The sequence below is a fragment of the Budorcas taxicolor genome, chromosome 25 (genome assembly GCF_023091745.1).
Source record: "Budorcas taxicolor isolate Tak-1 chromosome 25, Takin1.1, whole genome shotgun sequence".
Classification (NCBI taxonomy): Eukaryota; Metazoa; Chordata; class Mammalia; order Artiodactyla; family Bovidae; genus Budorcas; species Budorcas taxicolor.
This window is the reverse complement of record NC_068934.1, coordinates 29,299,326-29,322,743: the sequence shown is the minus strand read 5'-3', so window position 1 is coordinate 29,322,743 and position 23,418 is coordinate 29,299,326. Positions and strand designations below refer to the sequence as shown.

The window sequence follows — 23,418 nt, the reverse complement described above, 5'->3', positions numbered from 1 at the left end:
AAAGTTACACACACAAAAAAACAACTTGTTGCAGTATACCACATGGTCTCGTTCTGAAAAGCCTTAACATAAAAACTACTGAGTTAACCTAAACCATAACTGTAATAGAATCTTGAGGTGGTAAGGATGTGTCCATGGGAATAGCAGGGTGGCGAAAACAGCTAAATCCTCATTTTCCACACCAGAAAGTCAACAGATGATACTAAAAATTGAAGAGCCAACACAGAGCAAAATAAAGCAAGTTATTTAATGATATGGAGGTAAGTAATGTGAGAATCAGCGGAGTTGAAAGTACCTGAACCTTTGAGTACCTCTGAGGGGCGTTGAAAACAGTGTTGTCTCTTTTTAGAATTAATGTTTTTTTACACTCAGTTCACTGTAACAGTGGAAATTACAAGTAATTAAAAATATATATATATAGCTTCATGTACTCTAGAAAGTAACAAAATCATAAGAGCAGCAAGTGCAGTGATAAAGGGTTATCATCCTTACAGAGGAAAACACTAATGATCTCTGGTATTACTCCCATTGGTTTAAAAAAGAAAAAACAATTTAAAAAAACCACCTTAGAACAACCTCTTCCACTAGGGAGGAATTCTGTATATAAATCAAGTCATGTATTTCCATACAGTAAGTCAAATCTTAACATCAGTTCTAAATCTCACCCACAGTTGAAGCACCTGGTTCATAAATTGGCTTGGAAGGGTACACAGGTAGACCTGAGCATACCTTTAGGAACACCATTTTGACTTAAAGTCATGTCATTGCTCCTATTTCTTAAACAGGTAACAGTAAAGAGTTACCTTTTTTTTTTTCCAACTATGGGTTTATATACATCACTGATGTTAAGTCTTAAAATACCCTAGTATAACTGAACATAAGGCTGTTTGTCCTGACATTAAATATGATGGGACTCCTGTGCTTTCTGTAGCTAACTTGGCAAGGCCTTCAAAACCAGATCACAGAGCTTCTTGGTAAGATGTAATAATAAAGAGGCTGAGACGAAGGGACAAAAGCAGCTCACCTTTAGGTAAAACCAACAGGCTGAGTGCACAAGCTCAAGGAAACTAGCAGAGACATGGACTATATGCCATGGATGAGTGAGAGTGCTGAAAAGCGAGATTTCAAATAGATCTGTATGGTTGCAAGTCAGCTAATTCAAGAACACCTACTGACCGTCAAGTTCTATACATACGTTGGAAGAGAGTCTTCCTTTCCATTGAGAACACTGTATGTTTGCCTTAAGTCTTCAAAACTATTGATTTAGTTTCCCTGGATGTACTCCTGCTCAAAGATAAAAACACACAAAAATACCTAGTGTGATCAGGTCTGGGTAGCCACCTCCTGTCCCTTGTAGTCAAAGCACCGCTAAGGACAAGCGATGTTGAACAGAGACATGATGGCAACACAGCTGCCTTTCCTGCCCAGAAATGGCACTCCTCTGGACCCGTGAACTTTTATTCATTCAGTAAATGCTTAATGAGCACTCACTATGTGCAAGGCATTGGGCTAGGTGCTGCAGTTTTTGAAATGACAAAACTGTTTGTATATGTAGGATCGGCTAGTCCTTGATAGTTTTCCTGATTTGAGAGAAAGAGAATGACAGAATGCCCCATACATGGCTCATTTAGAGAGTTAAGACCACAGATGAGGTCTGCTCTCTGTCTTTCTACCAGCCTGGCATAAAGTTTAGGCTTCCTCAAATCAGTTATAAGTCAAAACAAATAAGGCACATTTAAAAAAAATTCCCCCCTTTAATTGACCAAAGTAAAGCCATGACATTTCATTTGGTAACCTGCTCAGAATTATAAAGATCACTCCATTTGGCCCAGCCCACACTGCCCAGGGCAAAACCTCCAGACAATTCTAATCTCATCGCGCTCTGTTCTTATAAACTGCATATTTTTTAAACCGTCTTCAGCGCCCTAAATGGGACGCACTCAGTGCGAAGCAGATCAGAACCAGACGTAACATTTATGTTCTTGACAAGCCTCGATTATCCAGGTCCTTCACCTGCAACACAAAGGTATCAGTTTAACGTATACAATCAGGTCAGCACGGGAGAGCTCTACTGAGTTGGGTTCACCCAGACAGGAAGGGGTTACGCTGGATTCTGCTCCCTGGTTTGGCTCTGGTATGAGACTGGCTATTCTCTGCTGGGCTTCTCAGGGTATCTTGTGAGGAGCTGTGTAAATGATCTATCCTCCAAATACAGCAAAGGTTCTCAACCTTTTCTTATGTAAGAGATACAACACACTTCTATGTGACTCTGAGCGCTGAAGAATTGATGCTTTTGAACTGTGGTGTTGGAGCAGGAGATCCAACGAATCCATCCTAAAGGAGATCAGTCCTGGGTGTTCATTGGAGGGACTGATATTGAAGCTGTAACTCTAATACTTTGGCCACCTGATGCGAAGAGCTGACTCATCTGAAAAGACCCTGATGCTGGGAAAGATTGAGGATGGGAGGAGAAGGGGACGACAGAGGAAGAGATGGTTGGATGGCATCACTGACTCAATGGACATGAGTTTGGGTAGACTCTAGGAGTTGGTAATGGACAGGGAGGCCTGGTGTGCTGCGGTCCATGGACACGACTGAGTGACTGAACTGAACTGATGTGACTCTCTGTGCCATAAATTCTTCAGTGGGAGAGAAGAAAACATAGTTCAAACAACACACACACTCTCCTACTACCTCCCTCAAGCCTGATAATCACTAAAACAGATCAAGCCTAACTCCAACTGGGAAAATATCACCGCAACCACTGCCAGGACGACAGCAGACTGGGGTGTCTACTAAGAACAATGTAAAATAAAAGAAAAATTCCAAGCAGGCTATTTTTCAGACACAGAAATATCCCTATTTTAGAAATACGTGGCCTATTTTTAAGCACTAGAGCTGCTGTCACAGTGTAACACCTGCTCACCTTGTATATCCTGACCAGCCAATGTTCTGTGGTGTATGCTTCTTCTAGGACATCAAGCTCGAAGTCTTTATTCCCAATCTCAGCATTCCGGACACGGTCATAGCCTAGTGGACGCTCTAGGAACGGAGAAAAAAAGGCTATAAATTTCTTTCTACAGTGCTCATTTCCTAAGGAAACAGTAAGTCCATGTGGTAAATCATCCCACTGGAATGTTACTCCCTAGCATGCAGTTTGTGTAGAGAGTAGGGCCTACAAAAAAGGACATCAGTCAGGAAGGGCAAATTGAGTGCTATCCTAACTCACATCTTCCTCGAGACGGTGCTTGGCAGAGTCCACGGAGGTTATCTCTTCTAAAAGACAGAGGCCTGACCTCCAAGCACCTCTATTCCTGAGGACTACCACCCAGGACCTCTGGGACACACCAGTAACCCTTCCAGGGGACAGAGAAGAACTTTCCAGATGTCACAGGCCTGCATCCACAAAACAGTCCCAATTGCAGAACCAAGAAATTGTGAGTCAGAAGGAAAGACTTAACCTAAGCACATTTCTTTCAATTTATCTGAAGAAATGTAAAGTCCTTTATCACACTCTATTCTCTTTCATAATCCTTTCTCCAGTATAACACCTTTTACTGAGAGGTAATAAAAAGTAATGAATAAAAGCACAGACTTTTCTAGAGCCAGACTGCCTGAGTTTAACCTGACTCAGCACTAGTTATAGGACCTTGTGCAGTTAAGGAACCTATCTGTACCTCAATTTCATCACATATAAAATGGGAATAATATTAGCATCAGTCTTTTGGACTGCTGTAAGGATTACATGAATTAGTAGAAATAAAGCATTTAGAGCAGTGCCTAGAATATAAAAAATATCCTGTATGTGTTAGCTACTACTCTTCTTACTGTTGTTAAGGTTCTCAGGAATCACTTACTGGCTTCTGTGTAAACCTGTCCAAATCGGTAGTAACACATCTTGTACATAAGGCAGTTGAGCAGCACTGGAGAGCCCTCACGGTCCACACGGAACTCCCCAGTTGGAGTATAATAATCGTGCTCCTTGATGTGTTTCCCTGTATCTGTGCTCCCTCCAATCCGGACCATCCACAGAAATTTGTTGATGTCTAGAAAAAGAAAAAACTGCTTTATCAGCAAGGTAGCTACAGCTAAATCACATAATGAAAGTTCACTATTTCTAATACTTTCCTAATGGCATACAGTACCATATAACTCTAAAGTTATAAAAATAAGAAAGCTACTAATGAGCGTTGTGATAAGGGTGAAAGAAGAGAGTGAAAAAGCTGGTTTGAAACTCAGCATTCAAAAAACTAAGATCATGGCATCTGGTCCCATCACTTCATGGCAAATAGATGGGAAAAAAGTAGAAGAAGTGACAGATTTTATTCTCCTGAGCTCCAAAATCACTGCTCATGGTAACTGCAGCCATGAAATTAAAAGATGCTTACTCCCTGGAAAGCTATGACAAACCTAGATAGTGTATTAAAAAGCAGAAACATCACTTTGCTGACAAAGGTTTGTATAGTCAAAGCTATGGTTTTTCCAGTAGTCATATAAGGATGTAAGAGTTGTACCATAAAGAAGGCTGAGTGCTGAAGAATTGAATCTTTTGAATTGGGACGCTGGAGAAGACTTGAGACTCCTTTGGACAGCATGGAGATCAAACCAGTCCATCCTAAAGGAAATCAGTCCTGAATACTCATTGGAAGGACTGCTGCTGAAGCTGAAACTCCAATACTTAGGCCACCTGCTGTGAAGAGCTGACTCACTGGAAAAGACCATGATGCTGGGAAAGATTGAGGGCAGGAGGAGAAGGGGCGGAAGAGGATGAGATGGTCGGATAGCGTCACCAATTTAATGGACATGAGTTTGAGCAAACTCCAGAAGACAGTGAAGGACAAGGGAAGCCTGGCATGCCCTACAGTCAACGGGTCGCAAAGACTCGGACACCACTGAGCAACTGAGCATGCACGCAGGTAAATCAGAACTACAATGAGGCATCACCACATACCTGCTAGAATGACTCTTGTCAAAAAGACAAAAGTCATGTTGGTAAAGATGCTAAATAAAGGGAATCTTTGTGCACTGCTGGTTGTAATCTAAATTGGTACAGACACTATAGGAGTCAGTAGGTAGTTCCTCAAAAAATTTAAAATAGAACCACCATGTGATCCAGAAATCCCATTTCTTGGGATATATACCCAGAAGAATTGAAATCACTATTCCCAAGAGAAATCAGTATTCACTGCAGCATTACTCAAAATAAATAAGATATGGAAATAACCTCAGTCTATCAACAGATGACCTAATAAGAAAATGAGGTAGACAGATTTATGTATGTCTCATGGAATGCTAAACATTTCAGGGAACCATCTATTTCTACCACCTATGGGTATACATTCACATATATAAAAATACATACGCATACAAACACATAAGCACACAAACATACATACAAAAAAAACTTTTTGTACTATTTGCATGTATTATTATTATCAATAAGAAAAAAACCTAGAGTCACACATAACCCAATAGTGCTGAAGCAATTGTTTGTGAAAGTGCACGTCCACGGGAACGCGTCCCAGCTATTGTCATTCCTCCTCTGCCTGTACAAGACACACATAGAAACTAGTCTTACTACAGTATACTGACACTTTACACATTCTATCCAGGTGAATCTGGTAAGTCTGTCCATATCAGAAGCCAGATATAATCTAAAATTTGAACATCTCTAAGAAGCAACCATATAGTCAAAGAAAATTAAGATAGAAATAAGAGGTAATTATTAACTGCAGGAAAACAAGTTATTCTAGATAAGAATGTTTAACCACGGTGTACAGGTTGACTCAGCAGTACACAGTATTTATTTAGTCATGATTGTGAAAAGGCTTTATCTGGATTTAACCAAAAACTGATCATTAACTCTACTGAGAAGATGCAAGATGGAAAGGGGGAGAGGGAAATACAGAGAACTAAACTCCTTATCTAGTATAAGAAGTTGATAAAGGGTATCTAAAATGATCGATCCGTGAATAGAATATACATATTATTTAGAAATATGAATATAAGTAAATAACTAAAGGAGTAATTTTCCTGGGAACTGATATTATAAGGTGGTTTAGAACCAGAGGACTACCATTTTTATTATAAACTTTCAGAAGTGTTTAACCTTTTAAAGTTGAAACAGGTATTGCTTTAAGTTTTTCAAGGTTTTTTTGAGGCAGAGAACTATATTTGGATGATTCTTCTAACCACAGGATTTGTTAATAATTATAAGGAACATGGTTAACATATGCCATATATATATGTATATATACACACACACAAACACACACACACATATATATGTGAGAAACATTTTAAGTTGGGAGATGATTCTATGGCTTAAACCCACTAAAAAATGCTAATTCTTAAGCTCATTCTCAGAGGCCTTATGTTCTTTATTGTTCACTGCTTGTGGAACTATTCCTAGGTCTTCAGACAATTATAGCATGCCATACTTACACGGAGCTTCCCTGGAGGCTCATGGTAAAGAATATGCCTGCAATGCAGGGGACCTGGTTCAATCCCGGGGTTGGGAAGATCCCCTGGAAGAGGAAATGGCTACCCACTCCAGTATTCTTGCCTGGAGAATCCCATGGACAGAAGAGCACGGCAGGCTACAGTCCATAGGGTCACAAGGAGTCAGACATGACTGAAGTGACTAACACTTTCACTTTTCATACTTGCATGAGAATTCTTTACATCTACTTCCTACTTGTTTGAAACAAAAATCAAAATAACCAAACCTCAAGTTGCAAATATGTATCAACTAAGGAAATATGTTGATAAGATTAGTAAAAGGATAGAAAAGTAGGAGATTCATCTAGTTTTCTTAGCCTTGTAGCTAGAAATATAATCAAGTTCATTACCATCTGAAGAATACCCAGTGAGGCCTCCGAAAATGACCAGTACGTAGCTGACATCAAGCTCCCTCATGATCTCATAGGCTTTTTCTTCTGTGGATGCCATTGCCTGGAAAAACACATGCACATTTCTCAGAGCAAAATTCCAGGCCATATGATCCCTCGTGGAGAAGTATTTCCATGAGACCCTGTGCATCAAATACTCAAATGACCCTTTCACCTTACCTGGCCTACTCGAGATATATGGGTATTATTCCATGTGTTATTATCCACTAAAATCGTCCGATTCGCCATAGCTGTAATCTGGTAGCCATAATCCCACCATGACATGACCTTCGCATCCTGAAAAGAAGAATGAGAAATAGAAATTACCAGTGTCTCACCAACTCCAAAAATCAAATACTAGGAGTGAAAGGGCATCTGACAGGAATTAACATACAGCTAATTAACATCTTTACAGAATCAGTTCAGTTCAGTTCAGTCACTCAATTGTGTCTGACTCTTTGCAGAATAACGCATGCCTAACAAGAAAATAAATCTTGGCACCTGGTCCTACCTGTATACCATAATGAAATCTCAATGCAAATTATACAATCCAGCATTACCAATACTTTCATTCCAGATAATCTTATAAAAATAAACATACTGGCATGGGAGGTGTAGGGAGCTGTGTAATATTTCCAAATAAACAGCTTGGTGTCATCAGAGAAATGATCATCATAAAAAATGATCATAAACAATATCACAAAAATCAGTTCCTATAAAGAAAGGAGGTAGGATGTGGGAGGGGATAAATCGCAGGATATAACGAATAAAGAAAAAGAAATTCTTATAAGAATCTAACTCACAATTGCCAATCTCAGTAGCTACTGGAAAGGAAATGCTCCAAAGGTAAAAACCAAAATATTAGAAGTGGTTATCATTAGGTGATCCTTTATAGAAAATTTGTGTCTTTGTTTTTCGCTTCTGTTTTCTGATTTTTCTACAATAAACATGCATTACTTACTGTTAACCTTTCTCTTTCATAACTGGGATGGCCTACCTCACAAGAATATCACCATGCTGTCAATACAAGTGCCCAAGCAGAGTGCAAATAATCTGAACCAGGAAGGGCTGCTACAGAAGACATGTTAACTTGAGCGGAGGTTGACCTTTAAGGCCCACTCAACACCAGGTTCTATAGTGCCAATTTCTCCAAGCTTTCTACCATCTAAAACCTATCTGATTCGCTATAACAGCAAATGTCTCTCCCCTCTTCCTACCCCACAGTCCCACACCTCCCAAATTTTCACCTCTGGAGTATTGTGACGAAGCCAATAGTACGCTTCTCGAAAATCATCAAAAATGATCCTACTGCCATCTCCACCACGAGCAGACAGCACGATGGAGGGAGAAGAGTAGGCCTCACTGGTCACCCAGGTCGAATGAAAGGTGTAGGTGATGAGAAAGAAAGCCATGACCAGTATCATGCCACTTGCCACCTAGACAAGGAAGAAGAACTGTGTCATAAACCAAATTAAATTTACAATAGCACAGAACAGCTTCTTACAGACAGTCAATGATTTAGAAAAAATGAACCAAAATAAGTCAGAGGCTATATTAATTAATTCTGACCTCTGGTGACAGTGCTCCACTTTACTCCCCCTCACTCAAAAAATCCCTACAGATGCCTGCACCTCTGCACGCACACACACGCACACGCACACACCGCACACGCAGTTCCCCCAGCCTGTTCTGTGTGTTGCTTCTCACTTCATTCTTAATAGGGTAGGTAGAATCCTGCTGTTTCTTGCTCTTCTTGTCTTGTCGACTTATGTCCAAATTCTTCATGTAAGTGGACAGCACCTGAGAGACTCCAATGCCAGAAAGAATGCACATAACAGGCGCCAACACCAGCATCAGACGCACCTAAAAAAATAGGAAGCAAGATCACAATCTGATTGGTGTTTTACAAATTACAGATTTCAACCTATTAGTAGATGATGACCTCTGTTTAGGGGTTTCAACAAACATGGTCTGTCAATGGAACAGAACAAAATAGGAGAGAAAATACTTGACACGTCTAAAATAGAAGTTATGTGGGTTTTTAAAGTTTTTTTTCTTTCCCAGTTCTACATGTACGAATGTATGTACATCCTGAGTTAATTGTAGGCTATAAAAAGTATTTCTTAATTGTGGTTTGGAACCAAAAAAGTCTGAGAAGCACTGTCTTAGCTGCAATATATAAAATCTCTCCTCTCTTTTAACAACCTGGCACTCAGCACCCAAGCCTTTAAGAAAAAAACATCATGTCCCTTTTTGAGACTCCAGCAAGAGTGGGGAGGGAACCTGCATAGGGCCTCTCCCTGACACAAGGGTATGAATCCAAGAAAGGTGGGCCTCACAATCAGAAAATGTGAGTACCCTGTACATTCCCAGGAAAGGTCAACAGCAGTGAGCAGCTTTACCACTCAGCCCCTCAAGTGCTCAGAAGGAAGCCTCTGCACAATTGTCAGCACTGAATCCTCCCGTGCCAGGGGAAGAAGAAAACCCCCAGAGTCAAGGATGGAAAGGTTCACCAAGACTGAAGGCATTCCTCACCATTACAGCTGAAAAGTACATGCTGGTCACACCATACATGATGATGAAAATCCGGGCATCAGACAGGTTGCTAAAACAGTAATAGAGACCAACTACAAAAATAAAGGGAAAAAAGAAGTGAAGAGCTGGAAAAACAATCAGACACCTGCAAAGATGTTACTATGGCACTCTAAAATAGCACAAAATCTGAAACCACCTAAATGTCCAACATAAAGGGGTATTTAACTATAGAATATTTATAAAACAGAATAAAACACATCAATTAAAATATTGCTGCGGAAGTTTATGGACCATTTGCCACCTTCTTTACATACCTCTGTACTTAAAAAATTAACAAATGCTGTATCTTAAACACTATTTCGCTGACATATTCCTAAATAACATAAATTATGATTATAAAATTTTAAAAGTCAGGAGAAAAACTCTATCATCTGACTTTTAATCAGTAAACAACTGGATGAATATACATTTCAAGTGTTAACAGGAGCAACAGGTGTGTGGTGAGAACTCCTGAAACTTTAATATTTGTCTCTATTTGTACAAAAGACAACTTATTTGCATAGTAAGAAAAAATATAAAGTTATTTCAATTAAAAAAAAAGTTCCCTACCAGTGGTAAATTGTTATCTCTGAACTAGCCAGAAGGTAAATTAGATGAAGAGGCTTTACAATCAGCTATGCCTACTGTCAAAATACTATCAAGAAGATAAATGGGAAGGAGTCAGGGATGAGGGGTGGGGTACATTAGAAGTACTAAAAAGAAAAAATCTGAATTAGGGTTGAATTTTATAATATAACTGAACAGAAAACTGTGAGACTCTGAACTTGCCAGTATCTGCAACTGTTCAACTGATTTCCATTCTGCTTCAAATATTAGAAAAACATGTTTAGCCATCGTCTGTACCACATAAATACACAGGCAAAAAACAAAAACAATGCAAATATATGGATGGGGATATTTTACTTATTTTGAATCAAGTAATTCTTACAAAGAAGACCACTTTGGAACAAGGCAGACGGACCTGGAAACATGAAGACAAGGAGCTGCAGGTCGAAATAGTACGAGGACCAGGTCGTAGGCTGATGCTCAGACACAGAGGCAATGATGGGGATGTTGTTCTTAGCGTAGGAAGGGTCCAACAGCGAGTAGAAACGCCCCGTCCAGGGAGATATTTTTCCTGGCAGCAAAGAGGCAACAAATATTTCACAATTACTTCTGAAACAAAATAATATCTGATCTTAACTAATCAGAACTTTCCATTTTAATAAGGTTCTCTGAGACAAAGCAAGACTAGGTTTTTGTCTAAACGTCATGAATATCTTGAGAATTTCATTGATTCCTTTCTTTCAAATTTGAGAGTACTTATGTCAGCACAGACAGCAGAATAAAGTCAGGCTGTATGTAAACTCAGAGAAGGAAGGTGGAAATGCTTCCTGGAAGGGTTAGACTAAACCTGGTCAAACCAAGGCCAATGCTATAAACTAAGTCAGGCTGTCCTCCAATGTTGCTCTGAATTAGACAATACAGAGTCCTGGGCAAAATCAAATTAGACTCTGAGACATCTACGTGAGGAAAAAGTGCCATGCTAACCAAACTAAACCGACATAGCTCTGTCATTTAGGATTAGATGAAGTCATATTGTAGGGCAAACAATGTTAGGATTTCTTCTACCCTACCAATATACCAATAGGAAAGAAAAGGACAAAAGAAAAAAAGAGAAAGATAAGCATGGTAAATACAGTTCTGTTACCAAGTGTGAATCTTCTGAGGTTAAATACTGATCTAATAAGATCTTCTTTCTATGCTGAATCCGAATACTGGCTGACAAATGGATTGAATGTATAATATGGATTTAATATGCATGAAATCAAGAGAAATGGGAGAAAAAGAATGCATCTTCCTGTGGTCAAGAAATAACCCATGTTTTCTGGAGTTTATGCTATGTTCATACCCATTTACACTTAATACTAAAAGCCTTTCCTACCTGTCAGCATGAGGAGAGCTCCAATGGTGAGAAGGACAAAGCCCACCAGGGAGATGACACTTCGGAAAAGAACTTCAAATTGCTGTGGATTCAACTTGCTGCGTAGATAATCCACAAAGGCATGAATCTGGCAGAGACCAAAGACCCCAAAGGCTGCCATGTGCTCTGATGAAAGGACGGGCTGTAGGTGAAACCAGATGTGTGAGAATGTCACGAAAACAACGGGTCCAGCCTTGACCTGAATTATCCGGACCAAGTTCAGACCAAAGGGTCCAGTGAGTTCTGAGGCTACCAAGGAATTAGGGCCAATCCAGGGGAGGGTCCAATTCACCTGCCACATTTCCACAGAATACCTAGAGTCCAAAGTATACCATACTCTTATCAATATCACATGTCTGGCCTTTGCTCAGGCTATTTCTTGAGCCTCGACTGTAATTGTCTCATTTTCCCAAAATTTGCATTCATTAAAATTCCCATCATTCAAGGCCCCAAGCAAATACTATTGCCTCCTACTCTGCCAAGCTGAAATCCATAGCTCTCCTCTATATCTGTACACCTTGGATCTCTCCTGTAACTTAGACAAACAGTTCTCAAACTCCACCCGGGCAGCATAATCACGGTAGAGTGAAGAGGGGGTGTTTAGACACAGACAGCTGAGCCCCACCGCCAGAGCTTCTGAAACTCAGTAGATTCAAATCCTGAATTTGCATTTCTAATGTATTCCCTGATGCTGCTGAGCCTGCTGGTCCAGGACTACATTTCTAGGACCACTACATCACAGAGAGCTACATGGGTGTCTTTCCTAGCAAGACTTCCTTAAGGACCAGGATCACATCTTTACTTTTTACATTTCCCAGTTATTAGCAAATTGCACATTGTAGGGGATGAGCAAAGAAATACTTGCTGAGCTGAATAAGGGTTCCACTTTTCGTAAGAATTTTACATGAAAAATCACACATATCGCATCATTCCTCTGATTTAATAGCTGTCTCTTAACCCGATGGAGTAATGTGGTTAAAAGGTCTATGTTCTGCTTCCTAAAGGACTTAATTACTTGGCCCCATTAACAAGTTCAGGGGTCATTACTACTGAATGGGATCATTCACATTAAGAAGGACTGAAAAAGATAACTGTGATCACTCGCATCAACCCAGTTCTACCAAAATATCCCTGCTTCTCCCCAAACTTAAGCTAACTTAAGAGCAATTAAACTACATGAACAAATATTAACACTCTCAGGGGGCAGACTTTATTGACCAATGATTGTGCTTTTTCAGTTAACACAAGCAGTCCAAGGTCAGACCTGTACGTTTCAACATCCTCAACAGAATCCAAGATAAATCAATTTAGTTGGAGATGACTAGGGAAAAAGTGGAAGAAACTAAGAGCTCCACTCAGTCTAGGGCTCACCTGGAAACCCACAAAGGAGATCTGCATGGAAAGAATGGTGCCCAGGCAGTAGACAGTGCAGTACGCCACGTAGGTCCGGTGGGAGAAACGCCCCGTGAGCATCAGCACTAGTACGTGAAGGGGGATCAAGTTGATCAAGAACACGTAACCTCCCCACGAAGAGACCTAGGACAGGATGAAAAAGGACACTTCCTCTCAGCACTCCTCCTTGTTACCTGTGACCTTTTTAAAGAACACCTATTTATGATAACCAACAACGTTATTAATGCCAAGTGGTTTAAACAGTTTAAGTAACTGACTTCTTTAAACAGGAAAATCCAATTAAACCCATTACTGTAACTCAGTCCTCTGTTCTATATGGCTCCTGTCATTGTGATCACGAAACAAAAGGCCCCTAACCCTCGGCGTTAATCTGGATGCGACCTACTATTAGGTCACATGGAGGATTTAGGGATACATGCAAAATGTGGGCAAGCGGAAACAGTTAAGGGAAGAAGTCTCAGGGTTAATGAAAGACTGAACAGAAAAAAATGTGTTAGGAAAGGAAAAATTTAAGGGAAACATATCAGAAAAGAGAGCTGGCCAACCAATATTATCCATAAGAAATACAGTATCTGGAGACCTCTAAAAATTAAAAAAAATTTCCTCTATCTTATCATCTGCCTGCCTTGGGTTAGGCTTGGTATGGACACAAAAGACAATAAAGCTTCTGTCCTCTGCTCTATGGTCTCAAACCCCAAGAGCTACTTCCAATTTACATCAGTAGATCCCAACAGGTATGCAGACAGAGAGAGACTCCCGGAAGAAGGGACTGAAGAGTTACCATGTAGAAGTAAGCAAGGGCACACTTTGCTGCCCAGTAGATGGAACCAGTCTTGACTGCTTTGATCCACATGTAATAGGTAAGCAGCATGCAAAAGATGGCAATCCCTGCAGAAAGAACACAAAATTCAATAGAAGGCCACACTGGGATATTAAATACTGATCTCCAACAAACTCCCTGCATATCTCAGACCTACCACCCATTAACAGTGTCATTACTCTGCATCTCTTTGCCTTAGTTTCTGGCAAAAGAAAAAAAAGAGTCCTATATAAGAGTGTCCACTTCATAAACGTGTCATAAAGACAAATTTAACCACTGCATGTAAAGCACTTGCAACAGAATCTAGCCTGCAGCAAGCACTCAGTGTTAGTCATTATTGCTACTGTTCTTTTCAGGCACTGAACCTGCTACCTGAGTCCTAACGATATCCCACACTATCAAGCACCACCCTGCTTCTACGTCTGACCACAAGCTGGTCTTTATGCCCTGACTGCCTCTCTCCTTAATATTTGCCTAATGTAGTTCCAACTTCAGGGCCCAGTTTAAACACAACTTCTTCTAAAAAGCCTTCCCTGATCCCCACATCTGAATCTCTTCTCTCACTGCATTCCCAAAGTACTCTGTTCATACTTCTCTCATAGCATACAATACTATCTGCCCATTAGATTTATTTTTATAGATCTGCATTAATAAATTATGGGCTAAATTACTGTGTTCATTATCTGTCTCTGTAATTCCTTAACTATAAGCCAATACTCTTATTCATTAACTATTTCTGTAATACCTAACTCTGTTTTACCAATAACATTCAATAAATACAGAGTGATTTGGAAATAAGTCAATAAAAGTCATTATGGTTTTACGAATATCCATTTCTTTCATCTAAAATAAAGCAAATGATTACAGCGTTAAAACAATGGTATCATTCAACCCTGGAGCTTGGTGAGCTACAGTAAATGAGACTGCACAAGAATCAGACACCACTGAATGAATAAACAATAACAAAAACCCATCCAACCCTAAAACCTAACTCTACTTTTAGGAATACAGAGATGAGCCAAAGGCCTTATTTAAGGAAAATTACCAGCGACCTTTCTAGAGAAAATGAGAGAGAGAACATAAACTTAACAGTCTGAGGTCCCTTCCTGCCCACTTCTAATCTTCTCACCCAGATACCATTTTTGCTATTGCTGAATAGCAGATTTGAACCCAGATTCTATTACCCTTCACAGAATTCTACTGGATAATAAGGTGAACTTTAAGTCGTACCTTCATTATCATAGGAGCCAGCCACAGACCGGGAGATATAGCCAGGAACCACAGCAATCATGGCAGCAGCAAGAAGGCCAGCTCCTGCATCCTGCAAGACAAGAGGGGTAACAGGAAGCCAACACCAATACAGCTGCGGGGGAGGAGAGGATCCACTAGTCCAATCGCGTCTACGGGGCCCAGAGGATAGTTCGCCACTTTGCAAGGGAGATGTGATGCTAGGAATGCTTGCAGCACAAGAACGTTACACACTTCACAGCCAGTTCCCTCCCTGCCATGGTACTAAGTCTGAAACTGAGCATACATGTGCTAAGAACAGACAAATCATGAGATCAGTCAGATGCTGCCCCAGAACGGGCGGCTGGGTTGGAATACCCCCGGATTTGAGTTCCCCTCAACAATATATGCACACCACAGAACACCAGTCACATCCCTAAAAGCTATGCAAGCATACACAAAGGAAGACCTAAGTATTTGAGCTAAAAGGTCAACAAACAGAGGTGATAATCTACAGTGGACTGAAGATGCCAGTTTAGATAATAGAGCTGGAATATTCCGAGTCAATCTGTGAACTCGGGAAAGAGGAAAAACAAAATATAACTCACACACCAAAAGAGGAAGGACCTGTCTGTTGATAAGAGTCAAATCTGGAATAGGGCAGCAAGGAGAAGGATGAAAGAACTTTCAAACTAAACTCAAGTTTCCCAAGCCCTCCAACTGGTTTAGCACCTCTCAGGTATCTCCCTGACACCACAGCCACAAAGAATAACATCCCAGGAGCCAGGGTCAGCAAGGCAGAAACCTGGGGAAGGAGAGACCATATCACAGACTCTAATTACAAGAGCCAAGCGGTTTCAGAATTTTAAAATAAATGTTTCTTAAAAAATCAACAAATAATTGTTAAGCTAAGTGTCCATTTCCAATAGGAAGAACTAACTGTTTCGGAACATATCTTGTAGCTATTTTTTCTCTCCCTTAGATTGTGAGGGATAATAAATTCAAAATCTAAATCTCACTTTAAATATTTTTTTTCCAGGACTTCCTTGGTGGCCTGGTAAAAATCCACCCACCAATGCAGCAGACACAGGTCAGATCCCTGGTCCAGGAAGGTTCACGCGCTGCAGGGCAAGTAAGCCCGTGCGCCGCCATCATAGAGCCTGTGCTCCAGGGCCCTCGAGCCGCAACTACTGAAGCCCATGTGCCTAGAGCCCGGGCTCTGCGTTAAGAGATGCCACCACGAATAAGCAGGCCCCTCTCGCTATCTGCACAAAGCAATGAAGACCCACTGCAGCCAAAAAAAAAAAAAAAAAAAGGCAGTCCTGTGATGAGTAAACTAACACAAAAATTCTTTCTCCATATACAGCAATTCATATTTGACCTTCAAACATTCCCTTATATGGACAAACAGTTGTTAATGATAAGACACCACATATTCTAGGGAGGGACTGGGATGAAACTAGCAATTCGGCTCAACAAAAGCTGTCTTTAGCCCCTAGCTCCCTGCCCTTCTTAAGCTCTCAGTCCCCCACCCTTTAGCATCTACTAGAGAGGTTCAACAGCATCCATTCCCAAGACTCCTGTCACCCCAAATCCTTCACCTTGAGCTCTTTGGTAAGGTGGTACGTGACGATGGTGGTGAAGGAAGAGAAGAGAGGGGCCAGGAACACACAGACATTCCGAATGTCGATGGTGATGTGGAAAAAATGGAGGACATGGTAGATTGCAGCAGAGGTGATCATTAAGCCTGCAACAGGAAGAAGAGAGGCCAACAGGTTATCCTCCGAAGACAAAGAACATAAGGGAAAGAGAAAGGGAAAATCCAAGTTACCGATACTGTGGTTACCCAGGTCCCAACAACCCACCAGAAACACTAACAGCAGCTGCATGAGGCCTATAAATTTCCACCCTGTGGACTCAATCAGAAGTCCAGGATTTATGAAACGCTACCCACCCCCACTCTCTCATACACATTCTCCCTTCTACATAGGATCGACTTTTAGGAATCTGTAATCAGAATGGAATTACAAGGGTCACAAAACAAAGATATTAGAAATAAAACACACTGTTCCACATCATACAAATAAGCTACTGCTGTAAGGAAAAGAAAAATCCTGTTCCCCTCACCTGGGTAAATTGTTCCTCCAATGATTCGTCCCAAAGGGTACCAGGCCCGGTCATCAAACCAGTTATGGAATTTATAAAATCCCTCCTCAGCCAGGAACCGGGTGGTACGATAATTAAAGTACCTGCAGCAAGACAGTGAAGAACTGTGTCTGCTCCTCCCCGTACCCAAGCATTTGCCCCAGTGTGCAGTGAATCTGGCTCCTCGGGTTACACCACTGAGGAACTCCTCATTACTCCAATCAAAGTCAGTTTGGTACCCAGAAGTATTTGAAGCAGGAAAATCACTTCACATTACCACAAGTCTCCTCATTTGCAACTCCGTGTTTGTCTCAGTTAAAGCGCTGCTTCTCTCATAAGGAAACGCAACTGGAGGCTAATTAAACAAAGGACACTTCACCAGGCTGGCATGTAGTAGGCAGCAGCCCCAGCCAGAAGATTCAAGCACTCAGAAGACAGGACAGCTGAGATGTGGGCACCAACAGATTCGACTCACAGCGACACACAAAAGAACATTTCCATAACACACATGAGGACACACGGGTAACTTCAAGTGAGGAGCATCTCTAAAGATGTGGGTGTAACACCACAGATGCAGGATGAACATTTTTTAGTCTACTCCATAACACACACCTCTTAATGAGTATTTAAATTTGTAATCAGATCTACTCATGTTGTTATTTAAAATAGTTCTGAATGCCACCTACATGGTAGCATAAAAATAAAAATTACAGGACAAGTATTTGATACAAAATGCTTAGAGTTATACACAAAAAAACACAGTTCTTTAGGCTCAAGCTATGAAGCCCCTTAAGTTTCTCATTTAAAAAGTAAAAAGAAAGACAAATAATATATTATGTATATATATATAAAACTTATCATATAATTATCTATATATATTACATATATATTAACTGATTTATTACAAATAATAAAATAATATAAACAAATAAGTAAAATGAAAAGAACTGTTTAATCACTAAAGATGATCATGACTAACCATCTTTCCTGCCCACCCCTCTAACCCTATTTCCTCCTTGGTCAGTCCAATTTTAGCAGCTCAAGTGAGAAAAGTAGCAGATAGCATAGATATCTATCCTTCTATTTATTCTGATGAATGTTATTTTGGTAACTGTCAGGGAGACAGAAAGGATAGGGGTAGCAGGCAGTCACCAGGTGTCAGAATCATGTCCTTCTTAGACCTAACGGCAGGAGCAGCAGAGAGAGACAGGAAGTGCGAGTTAGTGGGAAAAGGTCTGGCCTGGGGTCACACTCTGGGCATCAGTTTCCTGCTCTGCCAAAGGAAGTGTCAAATCACATGATCTGTACATCCCTTCTGTCTCTATGACTACAGAGCAGATATTCTTGCTTTCCCTGACCATCTCATCTCGATGTTCACGCATCTGGAGGGTGTGAGAAAAAGCCCTAACATACTGGTGATCAAGAACCAAAAGAATATAAGTTATCTCATTCCTGAGGGAAAAAAATTGATAACTATATGCCTCCAAAGTGCTTTCAAATATCTACCCAAAGCAATATTACAAACTTGCAAACATATGTGGGTATTAAACTTGAATCAATGTTCTGTAAGCCTATTATTCTGTTTTTATGATATCAATGATGCATCAAGAATCTATGATTCTAGCTCTCTAAATTTTAAATGAAGCCTTAACTTTCAGTAATACAAGTTACTCCAGTATCTAGAAACAGAGACAAACCTCAATTCAAAGCTTGGCTCCTCCATTTACTATACATGTAACATTTATTGTATGTGTAACATTTACCATACATGTAACATTTACCAAAATGTAACATTTACTATACATGTGACCTTGAATGGCCTCTGCCAGCCTGGTTACATTTGTAAAAAGGGGACACTAATACCTCCAACTCATAGGGTTACTGTGAAGATTTATAGATAATCTGTACAACAGCTCTTGGAACAGAATGAAGCTATGTGAATGTCTTTCATCTATGCCTCTTTTTAGCTAATAAAATCCCTAATCAAAATCACAACTTTAAATTTTCCTCAATGTCTTAGAACTTAACTGACAGACCCAATTATACCACACAAATTGTTAAACAGAAAAAAAGTCATGGATCTCAAGTTTACGACCTCTGATTTTTCTCTTGAGCCTCAAACACCCACCAGGCCCAGTCCCCTTTCCCTTAGCCTGTACCATTACGTGTTGACCAAGCTGAGAAGTCAGACTTCTCTTAGCTTATCCAGGTCTTAAGCAATAGGTAGACACACCAACAAGGCCTCTCTCATTTTTTATAAGTTTGAGAGACTCAACTGGTCTCAAATTCCACTGGAAATGTTTCAAAAAGGGGACCATTACAGAAATGCATAGAAAGTACATCCCCATTTACCAAGAGTTCACTGGAATTTGAATCTGAAACCCATTAACCTGAATGCTTCTTGAAGGAAATACCAGACCAAGCAAAGGTACTCACGGATCAAATTCATGGATGACACTTTCAAATCTCAAGACAGCAAAGAGACGAGTGGAGAACGCTGCACAAAACAGAGAACTAATATTTTAATGGCGGTATACCATGAAAAACAATAGCAGATAGCAATGTTACACAGACAGTAGTAGTATCCCGCACAGAGGTCACAGGAAGTACAAAATAATGACTGATAAAGTATTTATCCATCCCGCCCACACACAAGAAACAAGGAAGTTCATTTTCCCGTGACAATAATCCCCACATTTCCACCGAAGTAGGACACATTTAACTACTTATTATCAAGGCCTATAACAACACATTCACCTACTAGTGTTGCACCTAATTTACATGGTTATCTTCTACAAATGTTGACCTCCCCTCCCCACAACCTTACCTTTGGAGTGAACTAAGAGGTAAGGGAATCTAGACTACTTATGACTCATGAAGAGCAAGAAAAACCTAAGAAAACAGAATAAGTGCTGGAAAGACTTTCAGAAATACTGAGAAAGACTTTCAGAAAGACTTTTCAGAAATACTGGCAACTACAGAAGACAAATATCTTTTACAAAACTCAGTATCCCAGGGTCTCTGGTACCACTTTCAGTTCTAAGAAAAACCAAAATTAACATAGCACGCTTCCCATTCTTTCCCAGATGATCACTAGTCCAAACTTCTACAATCCTTGTGTTTCTTTTGATTTCACAAAATTCTACTGGTTGAGAACAGTAAAAAAGAACACATTACAATCTGCTGGAAGAAAAGCAAAGCATTTAAGAAAGCCATTGCTAATTTTTTTTTTCCTTCAAAATTTTCTCCTTTCCATATCCTGAAGAAAGAGAGGGCCACATGCACACTCACATAACACAGCAGCCATCGACAGAATCAGAAGCTTCAGAAGTGTGTCCTGCTTCTCATAGGACAACCGCAAAAATCCCAGCTTGGTCATCTTCACATCAATGGGCGGCAACAGATGACAGTCAAATAGCTAAAAGTGGAAAGCCAAGACCATGAGATATCAAACACCTTCAATTTAGCTAATTCACTTTCATATTTTATGGTGGGAGAGAACCACAGAGAAAGGAAGTAGTGAACGCACAAGAGAGGGTCAGGACTGAGACCCAAGCTGAGCCTGAATTATGACCAACAGACAAGGAAGCCGGCATGTCACAGCTGTAAGTCAAGGATGGAAAGGAATGATGAGACTCCCATCACCATGACTCTCTTTCTCGGTCTTTGCAGCTACCAAAGAGCACACCTGGCAATCGTGTGCTACAACAGGAGTAAAGAGGAAACACACAGAGAAAAAGAGGGTCGGAGGAAGAGAGGCAAAGCAAACAGGAAGGACTGAAAACAGAGAGAAGAATAATTACACGGAGAAACACAGCATTTAAGAAAAGGCAGGAATGTATGAAAGAAAGCAGGGAAGGAGCACAGAAGTGAAAGCAGAAGGCTGCGAAACAGAAGTCATGACTTCATCGGCACCGTTTACATCCCTAAATTTCAGCTGCAAACTTTCTGGCTACAAGCTTCTTTCTGTTCCACATCCCAGTGGGGTTGCAGGGTCAACTAGAGCGCAGGACTCTTCACCAATACAAGCAGTCATGCACTCAGGAGGGGAGGGAGAGGCACACAGACAGATCACTGCACTTTCAATCTCTTATATCACACTTTAACTGCTGCTCAAATCTACACCCACTTCCCATCAGCTGTCTCAAAGCATCCTGTAACTGACACTGCTGATTTAAGCCACTGATCGGAGAGCCAGAACCAGATAATAATCTGGAGGGTAAAAAAAATAAAATTTTCCTACTAAGGCCAAAAAAAAAAAAAGACTGAGCTGTTTGGCGGGGGGTGGGTATTAGATTAAAATAAAATGTTGAAGGAGAGAAGTAGTCTCTAGACCATTCAGAACGGTGATCACTTGATGGACAATATTTTATCAGCACTCAGTAGGAGCATAGCTATTTCTGTTTAAAACAGCCCTACCTTCTTAAATCATAAGCTGGTCAAGGGCTAAGTGATAAAGAATATGCAACACTAAAGACTGCAGGAAAAAAAAATAAAAGGAACCTGGATCCCTCCTGATCTTTTTTCACCTATTACTAGAGGAACGGAGGGAAAAAAGTAGGGTGGAGGGCATGAAGAATCATATTCCTAGCTCCAAAAGTAAGGACTCAAGCATCTTTTTCCATAATTAACTGTCCCAGAGGAGCAGTTGTACATTTATTTTTAATTATAGTCCCAAAGGAAAACCATACCTTGCAATCAAAAATAAACACCTAACTCTAGGAAGTCCATAACACAGTTACATCTCTCAGGACTGTACTTGTTTTCTCCAACGCCTGAAATAGGAAAACTTACCACTATTGAGCTGATAGGAGCCACATGCCTAGACGACTAAGCGGAGGAAATGAGAGCACTAGAACCTTTCCTTGAAAACGGAGTAAAGAAGCTGGTAATTTAGGCCAGGATCTCAAGGGAGTTTCCATACTGTGCTCACTGGTCGTGTTCGCACATCACTTAATGGCAAAGACACTTTTCTTAAAACACTGAGCATCTGTCCTCCACTTCAACTGTGCCTGCAAAGTGCGGAGTCTTGTCTCACTGGTTCTAGTTCCCAACTTGCCCACACACTTCCTAACGCCTGTCCCTCCCTCCCCCACTTCTGCCCACTACCGCAGGTCCCTCCCTTCGTCTCCCATCTACCCAGAACTAAACACCTCCGGCACCACCCGGCGTGGGACACCCCACCACGTAAGGATCCTAAGCGCCACCCCCTCCAGGACTAGTCGGTGCCAGAGCCCCATCTTTCCCACGCCCACCTGGCCTAAGTGCACGACCCATCCCAGACCCTCACATCCTTCCATTCCCCCTACACTACGTCCCACGCCCCCTCCTCTGCAAGGCCCCAGACTGTGCCTGCGCCCACGGCCGCCGCCATTAAAGCCGCACCTCCTGCGCTTCGCTCAGTCCCACCAACGCCTTGGACTGCACCTGCCGCTAATCCTCAAGTTACATCCCAAGGCCTTCTCACCTGACCGGCGTTCCTCAGGAATCCGCTCGCCTCCCTCTGCCATCTGTTCAACGGTGCACCCAACCCTGGCAGCGCCGGGTCCGCCTCCGGGACTGCTCCCCATTGGCTAGTTCAGGTACAATCCGACACTTGAAAAGAGCGATAGGGTTCTGGAACTGTCTGTCAGCCTCGGAGGCGCGAACGCCGCCGCGCTCCCACGTTTTAACTGGACAATACAGATATCACTTAGTAGCCAGAAGGCGGGACTTCGTCCAACTGCCCAGCCGTGATAGGCCGGCTCTTGAGAGCCCGAGCGCGGAAAGAACACCCTGGGAGCAGTTTGGTTGAGGGACGAGCAGTGACGTGTCGGTCTGCGGACCGCGAAGGGGTCGCGGGCGTAAGATGCGGCGCGTTTAGCCCCAGTAACGTGACAAGAAGCGGAAACGACGCAAAGGCATAGGCCGAAACTGCAAATCCTCAAAAGCTGAACTGAGATCGTCCGCTTCCGTTTCAGAGAGTCTTGTTTTTTAAAAGGTAGAAATTGACGTTACCTTAATATAAGGTTAAAGGAGAGGTGAGAAGAATTTTTAAATAATTCTCAATGAAAACTCAAGCGCTTCACAATCCAGACTGTTACATCTATACAGGATATTGTTTGACAGTTCGCTGGAGAGTCATTTTGACCTTGCTCTGGTGAACTGCGGTGGACGAGAGACCTGCAAATACCACGAGGCATTTCTCTTAAACCCCTTATTCGTGAATGGGCATGCCTAGGCTAAAGGGGTCGTGGGGTTTCGGTGGAAGAGTTTAACGCGCGGGCTGCGTCCACTAGGACGGCAGAGGCGGTCGTCCCAAGTTATAGACAGGCTTCTTCCTGGAACCAGCTTGCAGCCTGGCGGTGCGTAGCTTATCCCTTTGT

General features: G+C 41.4%; 1 protein-coding gene across 2 annotated transcripts; it reads right to left on the bottom strand.

Annotated features, from left to right (window-relative positions):
- Nucleotides 1–261: 261 nt before the first annotated feature.
- On the bottom strand, nucleotides 262–22,590 carry STT3A (STT3 oligosaccharyltransferase complex catalytic subunit A). Of its 2 annotated transcripts, none has more exons than XM_052661575.1 (18): nucleotides 22,521–22,590; nucleotides 20,345–20,471; nucleotides 19,490–19,550; nucleotides 17,036–17,157; nucleotides 16,510–16,655; nucleotides 14,912–15,002; nucleotides 13,643–13,749; nucleotides 12,820–12,984; nucleotides 11,410–11,590; nucleotides 10,447–10,602; nucleotides 9,426–9,517; nucleotides 8,598–8,753; nucleotides 8,138–8,326; nucleotides 7,071–7,187; nucleotides 6,852–6,954; nucleotides 3,858–4,046; nucleotides 2,927–3,042; nucleotides 262–2,013 (listed from the first exon to the last, which is right to left on the bottom strand). In XM_052661575.1, exons 2-18 carry the CDS (start codon nucleotides 20,430–20,432, stop codon nucleotides 1,975–1,977), a joined length of 2,118 nt encoding a protein of 705 aa, XP_052517535.1. In that variant the 5' UTR covers nucleotides 20,433–20,471; nucleotides 22,521–22,590; the 3' UTR covers nucleotides 262–1,974. The 2 variants fall into 2 exon arrangements, with proteins under 2 accessions (XP_052517535.1, XP_052517536.1); XM_052661576.1 differs by lacking the exon at nucleotides 22,521–22,590 and adding an exon at nucleotides 21,848–21,963.
- Nucleotides 22,591–23,418: the final 828 nt, after the last annotated feature.